The sequence below is a fragment of the Salarias fasciatus genome, chromosome 2, assembly GCF_902148845.1.
Source record: "Salarias fasciatus chromosome 2, fSalaFa1.1, whole genome shotgun sequence".
Taxonomy (NCBI): domain Eukaryota; kingdom Metazoa; phylum Chordata; class Actinopteri; order Blenniiformes; family Blenniidae; genus Salarias; species Salarias fasciatus.
Window position 1 is genome coordinate 28,666,924 of NC_043746.1, and position 9,851 is coordinate 28,676,774.

At 44.6% G+C, this 9,851-nt stretch overlaps 1 protein-coding gene across 2 annotated transcripts; it reads left to right on the top strand.

Annotated features, from left to right (window-relative positions):
• Positions 1-1,436: 1,436 nt before the first annotated feature.
• On the top strand, positions 1,437-9,527 carry pitx2 (paired-like homeodomain 2). Of its 2 annotated transcripts, XM_030112507.1 has the most exons (4): positions 1,437-1,916; positions 3,929-3,998; positions 7,924-8,123; positions 8,909-9,527. In XM_030112507.1, the coding sequence occupies exons 2-4, from the start codon at positions 3,953-3,955 to the stop codon at positions 9,464-9,466; spliced, it is 804 nt and encodes a 267-aa protein (XP_029968367.1). In that variant the 5' UTR covers positions 1,437-1,916; positions 3,929-3,952; the 3' UTR covers positions 9,467-9,527. The 2 variants fall into 2 exon arrangements, with proteins under 2 accessions (XP_029968367.1, XP_029968358.1); XM_030112498.1 differs by lacking the exons at positions 1,437-1,916; positions 3,929-3,998 and adding an exon at positions 7,073-7,526.
• The last annotated feature ends 324 nt before the right edge of the window (positions 9,528-9,851 follow it).

The following is a 9,851-nucleotide window of genomic DNA, read 5'->3' on the forward strand; positions in this document are numbered from 1 at the left end:
TCACGCGTCTCTCCAGACGCAGCGCGCTCCCTTCTCCCGTCTCGTGCGCGGGCGGGGCGTGATTTGGAGATGATGCGCGGCTCTGATGTTGTCTGCACCGGCGTCGTGCTCCTTTTACCCGCATTTCACGTGCGTGCCACGCACGCGTGACCGCGTGTTGTTTGTGCGCACTCGTGCCAAACCGGCGCGTTCTAATGTTCAAGAGCGCGCCGGGTTAAATTCTGATGGAAGGAGCTGTTTTTCCTGGCAAATATGCTGATTTTATTTATTCTTCCCCATATTGGTTTGCATTTGACCCGTCACATGCAGCCCGTGCGTGTGTTCAGAGGGGAAAATTAATAAAACCTGGTGTTCTAGGGCCTTTAAGATGGGGTTTCATCTCGTTGGTCTTAATTTAGTGGCTTTACTTGTGAGTAAATTAACCAGGATTGAACAGTTGTTAAAAATTAATATCCAAGCCCAAATACTACGCGAGTTTATTTATTATTATTATTATTATTATTATTATTATTATTACACGTGTGGTCGGAATAACCGGATTCAAACCATCCCTGATTCACCACAGCAGATTCTAGTCGGGGGGGTTGGAGGAGGAGGTGATGTGCACGTTTTGCTTCAGTGTCCCCTTTTTGCCTGGAAATTCCCGTGTGGATGCGCGCATTAATTACCAGTTTAATGGGAGTATGACTAAAAATGTAAAAGAAGGATTAGGCGCGGGGAATGCGGGCCTACGTCCGGTCTGTGCCTCACTCAAGATGAGAATAGGAGAAAGAAAGAAGGAAAAAAAAAAGCGGGCCTGTATCTAACGAAACGGATCTATAAAGAACATTTGCATCCGAGCCAGCTGTTCACTTCATCTGCACATAAATCCGCAACACGATAGCGCTCTGTCTGGCCCTGGAGGAGCCTAATGCATCAATTTAAATACTTCTCTGTTTGCTACACACCTCCAGAAACTCATAATGTCCCAAATTATATATGTATGTGGGAAAGGATCGCTCGGTGAGATGGCAAAACACTCATCTTGAGTCAGTATTAATTGGCGTAATTTCACCGGCTGCATTACGCAATTTAATTAAATTCTGCATTTGTCTTCAGATGCATTTTATGTCCATTACCTGCCTGTAAATGGATCAAATGACGAATTCGCGGCTATAACTACTGTTTGTTTTCATGCACAGTTGAGACAATAAGCGGTTGCGTCGCTTGATGTAAATAGCTGCTTGGATTTAAGCAAATTGCGCCATGAAATGCGTTGCATGCCTGCAGCGTTCCGCCCTGCATGGGCGGGATGAGAGAAATCTCACTTTTCTTTCTTTAAAAAAAAAAAATGCCACTGAATTTCTTCCCTGTCTGATTGTTGTTGAAAGTTGAGAGCTCCGAGTTGCCCTCTCTGCTAGACTACACAAGCACACGCGCGCACACAAACACTCCCCTTTAAAGGCGCGCACACACGCAGGGTGCCTCCGAGAGCTCAAAAGCAAGGGAAAAATTGCGCCACTCTTGGTGCGTCTTTCTTTTCGAGGGGGGGAAAAAAGTTGAGGAAAGACAGAAGAGGACGAACCAAGGGGAGACTCGGATGAACGAAGCGCCTCCTTCGCTATTTCGCCTCACACTGTAAATAGATGGTTATTTATGCGCATAAATGAAACTATCCTAAAGGTTGCGGCGCGCGTCTCGTTTTCGGATACGCAGCTTTTGGGGGGGAAGCACATCCATGCAACGCTCACATTTCCGGACAGAATCGTAGACTTCAAAGTGACCGGATCTTGAAGTTGACGGACTTTTTTTTTTTTGTGCTGCGAAGGCAACTCTTGCTGCCTGAGTGAGACTGGACGGTGGAATTAATCTCTTCGCTTGAGAATTAAACGCAGACGGCTGGGAAAAAGTCGAGTCCCCGCCGGTGTCTATAACTGGTAAGTGCAGGAGAGGAGAAAAAAAGAAAGAAAGAAAAAAAACTAAGATGTGAGTTAATGCGAGTGGAGGAATTTGTTCCACCTCGTGTTTTGCGCCCGCTCTGTGTCTTTGTGATGTGAGTTTTTAAAGCCGTGGCTGCAGCATTAAGGAGCATGAAGTGATGTGAGGGCAGGGCTCGCCTTACAGGTCGACGGATGATAACGATAATGATGATGTGTCGTTACTGCTGATGGAGTGCGTGGAAGGCAAGAATAGCATAAAAAAAAAGAATAGAAATAAAATGTTGAATGTGTGATAAAATTAATAGTTGTTCACGTATGCAGCTGATGGACATTATTCTTCACATTGAATCACACGGCTGTGCGTAAAAAAGGTTCATGTCTTTAAAAAAAAAACGAACAATTAATAAGATAATTAATCGAAAACGTGTGGAGTTATTTGAGGCGTCAGCATCCGTTTTCAATATTAGGAGCGTGGGGCAAAAAAAAAAAAAACACACGAGAGGAAGAAGAGGCGACGTTCACGGTCTCACGCTTTTAATTAATACAGGACCATATGGTGGAGGTTAGTCGATTCATCTCCCGGTAAAGGCTGCAGTCTCATGCTCTACTGTGTTAATTTCACAACTAAAGCCGGTGTGAGGCAATGCCAGCTTTCTGTCTGCGCTGGGCCCGCTGCCATGTGAGTCACTGATTCACATTAACTGATGGTGGTGAGCGCGCACAGCCGCCGTGAAGTGAGAATGAATGGATGAACGGGATTTAATGTGATACCTGGACGGGTGTTCTAAAGCGCTGCTGTGCGGTGGGGGGTGTAAAAGTGGAATAAACACATGCTGTCAGGCTCATTTTCCACTGATTCAACACTATTATTATTTATTATTTGCATTAATACTAGCAGTACATCATTGGCATCAGGTAATTTTACGCATCGCATTTTGTTTCCCAGAATTAGTATTGACGTTTGAAGTGTCCTGGGAAAAATAAAGACGCTGCATATGCAAGTTTTTAATAAAGAAATAATTCAGAATTGTCTTTTATTTAAAAAGAAAAAAAAAAGGAAAAGGGAAATGAAGCCAGGAGGAGCTGAAGGCCGCGGAAGCAGACTGAAATATTGCAGCGACCTCTCATTAAACCTGACTGATTAGATAACAGGCAGAATCATGCAATAGCCTTCCACCTCCCGGCCTGACCTCCTCTATTTCATTTTGCTGAGGAGGCATGAGGAGAAATGTTGTGCAGGTATTCACGCCGTGTAAAACTTAACCTCCAATATCTGCATCTTTTGAATTAAAGTGGGCCGTGGAAGGAAAAGATGGAGAGAAGAAAAAAAAAACTCGCACATGATGTAGAGCAGGTGAAGAGAAGAAGTGGAGAAAATGGTTAACAGCATGACTGCATGCAAATTCCCCCCGACTTGAATTATCATAAGCAAACAGTGTGAGCCTGGACTAATAAAACCCCATCTGTGTAACTTCATATCGAGGTAGTATAAGGGCTGCGATAATGAATTTTGTAATATCCCACCGACAGACATCTCAATCAGACTCTAATCCCGTGATTTTACCACGGAATCACTCCACTTCCAACTGCTGCTGCAGGCTGCACCAAAAAACACAAAACCCGGCTCATGCAGAACACGGCGGGCTTTAATGCAGACAAAAATAAGTCACTGAAATATAAAAGATAAAAAACACGGAGATTTAAACTGTAATTGGTTTTAAAAAATAGAAGATTACTTCAGGTTTAATCAGTGGATTTTCTGGCTCTATGCATAAAAACTAGACTTTATTTATTTTCTGTACAAACCAGAACCATCCATGTCCAAATCCATCTGACATATGTTTCATTTTTTTGATCATCTTAATCAGCGTCACTTTTACGCACGTTTCCTTTATTTAACGCGTTACTTTTTTTTTAACTAATATTCCAGCTGTTGAGTTGCAAATTTTTTAATGACTAATTCTGACTTGTCTGTTTCTCATTTTGTTTGTTTGTTATTTTTTCCACAGAAGCGGCTTCCTCAAATTGCCAGAATGGACTCCCACTGCCGCAAACTGGCCACCACCTGTGCGCAAATAGGTGAGTGCCTGATCTGTGCGCACCAGCACGATGAAATGACAAATCACCAAACTCCAGCGCTGGAAACACGGGACAGAGTCCACAGGAGATTTATTTCTGCGTGGAAATTAAAAGAAAATACAACCACAATCAGCTTTTAAAATACAACTACAATCAGCTTTTCGTAATTCAAAAAAAAAAAATCAAACCGCGTTTTAATTCAAACAATTAATTTGGTTTAGCAAGGAAATCATTGCAATTTTTAGACAATAGAAAAGGGATAGAAAAAAACACTGGCCTGTTTCTTCTGGTTAAATGGAAATGTAATGTATTTTCAAATTTATCCGAAGTGGAGAAAACCATAAAAATTGCGATAATTTTCCATTAAAAAAGCTAAATTAACAGTTGCGTTTAAGCCATATCTATGTTTCCGCTTTGATAGGTCGAAATGAGGCCAGTTTCTTCAGAAAATAGCAAATTTGCTGCTGTTGTTATTTCCATTTTTATGCGTAAAATGTTTCAGTTTGTGTTTCTCTCTCTCTGAGTTGATTCCACTGATAACTTCCGGATGAAAATATCTAGTTTTAATTCTATATATTTAACCCCATGTAAATACGTGGAGGCTCTTTTCTCCAGTTTCTTTAAAATGCTTAGACTGTGGCCTCTTTGGCCGTCACAGTGCAGAAATGCTCATGAAACGAGTCGGTTTTCTGTCTTAGAGGGACACCTGCTGGTGGAGAGTGGAACAGCTCGTAAGACACTAAACTGAGCATCATCCAAGGATTTGATGAAGGGTGGCCGCTCTGCATGGGGAAATTAATTCAATCAGTTAAAAAAGTGCAATATTTCACCACAGTCATTGTGTTATAATATTAAACTCTACATTTATTCCCGTTTCATGCGCGACAGCTGCGACCAAACAAGTGGATTTAATCGACAAGACTCCAGATCCATTCAAATAAATGCTGATATCCAAAATAGCATCTCAAAGCTGCAATCCCGCACGACAAAGCCTGGGATTTATTAATTATTCTCCGATGTGATGGGGTGAATTACATCAGGTCTTGTTAGGGACTTAAACGAATAACCGATATGTCTCATTCTGTTTCATTTAGTCGACACTGAAGAGGCAGAGCAGAGGAGGAGGGCTGGCTGTCATACAGCGTTAACCACCATTGATTAAAAATAATAATAAAGCTAAAATAGTGCCGACAAATGCACGGGCGCGCGCCCGCGCGCACTGTTTTGCTGTAATCTCATGCATCGTTTGTTGGATTGACTCCGGGGAAAACTAAATGTATAATGAAAGCCCATTCGTGAGGAGGAATATACTAATGGAGGAATCTGATGTCTCCTTAATCCTATGTAAAAAGCCTTGTCGTCTCCCCCCTATATTGACTGAATTGCTAATTAATGGCCCTCTATGGCGGAGGCCTATTGCACGCAGTAATCCGCAGAAGAGAGATAAAGCATTCAGAAGGTAGAAATGAAGAGGAAACCGATAATCCACTTCAAGTTTAGTATTACAACAAGCCTGGAAGACAGAAAAAGGAGCAACAGACTCCCCACTGTTCAGCATGAGGCCATATAAACTAAATCTTTATTTGTTGTGCTTATTTTTAATCTAATTATGGGAGTCATCGTTCCGGTTATATAGCTCATAAAACAATGTTTTTAATAACTCCTTCCCATATTTCTCACCAAATGTGAAGTACATATTTCTACATTTGCTCTGTAATAATAACAAAAAAGCTAATAATTCTGATCCTATTGAACTGTGGTTGGATTATACTGTAAACGAGGGTTTATTTCTCTGCGTGTGTGTGTGTGTGTGTGCGTGTGTTTGTTGCGCACAGCCGATGGTCTGCTGGTATTTATATATCAGGGGCTTTCACGGGATTAGCCCTTAACAGCGCCAAGTCCAAATGCCCGGGCTGAATGGGCGTCCGCCTGGCCACGTGCAGATTGGAAGAGTGCTTTTCATGATCATGATGATGATGATGATGATGATGATGATTGTTCATCTTCCACCGCTGCGCTCGGATGTTGCGCGTCTCCATGTGATTCCTCCATCACCTCCGTCCCGCAGTCACCTGTTATCTGGCTGACGTTTCTGCTCTCACCGCGGAAATCAAAGTCACATTTGTTTGATTAGAATGTTTACTTTGCTCTTATACATACATATACATATATAAATATGGAGTGAACTGTGAACTCATTCAAAGTTGATCTTAGGAAATCTACAAGAAAAAGGTTTGACAATTATAATAAATAAGTGATACTTCAATGTAAAGAGTCCAGATCTGGTGATCCGGGTTAACGAGGTTCTTCTGAGGCATCTTAGATTAAGACGAGCCGGTTTGGGTGTAATTTATGCTGTTAGTAAACATTTCACCAGTAAATCAGTTGAGTCGTGAGCAGATTCACTGCTTAATAAAGAGAAACTCAGCTTCAATACTTCAAGTGAATACATGAGAAAAGTCAGCGGCGCCGCGCGTGACGCTTGCGTGAAGCGCACGAGCAGGACATGTGCTCGTCCTTTCTATCAGGCTTGCATTTCCACTGTTTGTCCCTCCGCATGCTCGGTCTCGTGTTTGACAGTCTTCGTGCATCTATTTTCTTTGCGCTTTTCAGTCCAATCCGCTCGGCGGCTGCTTTTATCCGCACCGAGTCCCAGAGTAAACTGCGGCGCGCGAGCACGCGGCTCTTCTTGGGTATCAGAAGAACTATCGCTTTACTGGGCCACTGGACCCATCTCATAAAATGAGGCCAAACTGTGTTATTTTCATTTTTATTTGGTCTTGGGCTGCTGCGCGGCGACGCCTCGGAGCGCCGCGGGTACACCGTGCGTCCCATCTCTCTTTACATGCTTTTTTATTTGGCAGAGGAAAAATAAGCGCCAGCCCCGGCATAAACACACTGCTAGACATATCTCGTTTCTGCGCGCTCCGGTTGGCTGGGCGCGCCGTCACATCCACATGGATGCGCCTGTCAGAGGGAATCTGGGCGGGCGCAGCGCGGTGACGTGGAGCGGCGGACGGGAGCGCAGTGTGATAGGCGGCGAGCGGGCAACAGCTGAAATGAAGAGTGAGCGGCGGAGTGCGCGTCTGCCTCTGGATCTAATATCACCTACCTGTCCTTGTCACTCTGATAGTCAGCCGAGGTAGCTGCTGCTTTACCGCCGATGCTATGGCACAACTCAATGGCCTATTTTAGCACATTTGTCCAGTTCTGTCAGAAAAGGGGCTTCATTCCCGCCGCAGGAGGAAGCGCGCCGCCGTGCGTTTTTTGGAGAGCCGAACACATTCCGCATTTGGACTTTACGCGTATCCTTCCTGTACTGAAGGCTGTGCTATCTTTCACCGATGAACTCTATGAGGGATCCATTAAACATAGACCACCACCACCTCACTGGGAATAAGCTCGGCTCCGCGCACCACACGGCTCTGGCGATGGCCTCCAGCTTACAGCCGCTGCAGCGGTCTGTGGACTCCAAACACCGGCTGGAGGTGCACACCGTGTCCGACACGTCCAGCCCGGAGTCCGTCGGTAAGAACCGTCCGGGACCGCAGACGTTCCCCTCTCCGAGGAGCCGGGGCTCATATCAGACAACGATAAACTGCCGTCAATCAACGTGAAGGGAGTTTTACCAACATGCAAATGCGCGGTTCCAGCTGTCAGTTTACCCGGAGATCATCTGTTTGCTCGCGTGTGGAGGCGGCGTGAAAAGTTTCAGTTATGTCAATTCAGGAGTGTGTCGACTAATATTAGTCAGACCTTGTGAGGAGAGGTACTATTGTAGTTTCAGAAGAAAAACAATTGTTAGTCTACATCAATAATATGGATTTATAAAACAAATTGTATAAATTCTAATTGATTGTAATTTTTCGGGGCACTGTACAAACTTATTTTCCTCGCGCTGATTGAAGTGCTTTTCTGTTCCCAGAAAAAGAGAAAATCCAGAATAAAAACGACGACTCGTCAGATGACCCCTCCAAAAAGAAGCGGCAGCGGCGGCAGAGGACTCACTTCACCAGCCAGCAGCTGCAGGAGCTGGAGGCCACGTTCCAGCGGAACCGCTATCCGGACATGAGCACGAGGGAGGAGATAGCCGTGTGGACCAACCTCACAGAGGCCCGAGTCCGGGTGAGTATTCTCCTGGGTGTAAACAAAAACACTCGGTGTGTATCATTTCAACTAATTTGTTCTCCTGCTCCCGTTATACTATTAATAACCTGGATATTAATTACGCGCAGACGGAGAACAATTACGCGCAGTTTAATTCTCCTCAAAAATAATGTATGACACCGTTTTTTGAATAGAAAACAAATAATTATCAACTCGTTTAAATAAACCCTTGGTGAAAGCTCAATTAGTCTAAGAGCAGGCCTCAGTGTTTATCTCTCAGCTTCAAATTAAATTAGGATCTTTCGCACATCATACTAAATACATTTCGCAGGAGCCGCTGGCGCCTTTTAATCTTTTGCGTAAATCATTTCTAATGTGCTACACGATAATTAAGTGTAATCGATCACTAATAACGCTGTTAACAGTCGTGCATATTGACATTAGTTGGTGACAGATACCAGTCGTGTTCTCCTGTTCGTGTGAAAGAGGTGCAAAGCTTGTATTTTGCGATTGTCGCTCTGGCGTTGTGTGATTAAGGTCAAGCGTGTTTGTGGGAGCATGCAGAGGAATACACATCCTCTCCACATCAGATCTGCCCACAGAGACCTGCTCGGTGTGTATTGTGCTCAGATAAGGAGGGACTCAAACAGCAAATGTCTCCTCAGATAAGAGAATGACGCGTTGGACGGAGTGATTTAACAATGCTCATGAAACCCGGAGAATCTGTGCGTGTATTTATAGTTTGTTAGTGAGAATGGACCCAGATGTCTATTGGCTCTGAACCTCTGTTCATTTTGCTCTAGGTGTGGTTCAAGAACCGGCGAGCCAAGTGGAGGAAGCGGGAAAGGAACCAGCAGGCCGAACTCTGCAAAAACGGCTTCGGGCCGCAGTTCAACGGACTCATGCAGCCCTACGACGACATGTATCCCAGCTACACCTACAACAACTGGGCCGCCAAGGGCCTGACCTCCGCCTCTCTGTCCACCAAGAGCTTCCCCTTCTTCAACTCCATGAATGTCAACCCCTTATCTTCGCAGACCATGTTCTCGCCGCCCAACTCCATATCCTCCATGACTTCCAGCATGGTGCCGTCGGCGGTGACCGGCGTGCCGGGCTCCAGCCTCAACAGCCTCAATAACTTGAACAACCTCAGTAACCCGTCTCTCAACTCCGGGGTGCCCACGCCGGCGTGCCCCTACGCGCCCCCGACGCCTCCGTACGTGTACAGGGACACTTGTAACTCCAGCCTGGCCAGCCTGAGACTGAAAGCCAAGCAGCACTCGAGTTTTGGATACGCCAGCGTGCAGAATCCGGCCACTAATCTGAGCGCCTGCCAATACGCCGTGGACAGACCGGTCTAATACCAACCTGCACTGCAAAAAATCACCACCCGAGCAAGAGCCGCGGCTTGTAGCGACGCGTAAAGTGTTTTTTTTTTTCTTTTTTAAGACGTGGGAGAATCCAAAGGTGAGATCATTTTTAACTTTAATTCCGGAATATTTGGGTAATTATTACAGTGCCATTTGCGTAATTCAGATTTTTTTTATTATTATTATTCTTTAAAGACATGACATCTTGCACCATTAAAAAAAAAAAAAAATCGAAATTATTCTGATAAAGTGTTAAATCTTGCCGGTACGTTCATTTTCTTTAATATTTAAGGTGAAGTGTGTTCCTGGGGGTGCTTAAAACACCAGACTGCTTGTTGTGGTGGTCATTTTTTGCAGTGTGCGGGTAATCACAACC

Excerpts from the sequence above, each read along its gene's own strand:
- pitx2 (XM_030112498.1), top strand. The coding sequence starts at position 7,343 with ATGAACTCTATGAGGGATCCATTAAACATAGACCACCACCACCTCACT. Across the intron at positions 7,527-7,923 it reads GTCCAGCCCGGAGTCCGTCG|AAAAAGAGAAAATCCAGAAT; the intron begins GTAAGAACCGTC and ends TTCTGTTCCCAG. Across the intron at positions 8,124-8,908 it reads TCACAGAGGCCCGAGTCCGG|GTGTGGTTCAAGAACCGGCG; the intron begins GTGAGTATTCTC and ends ATTTTGCTCTAG.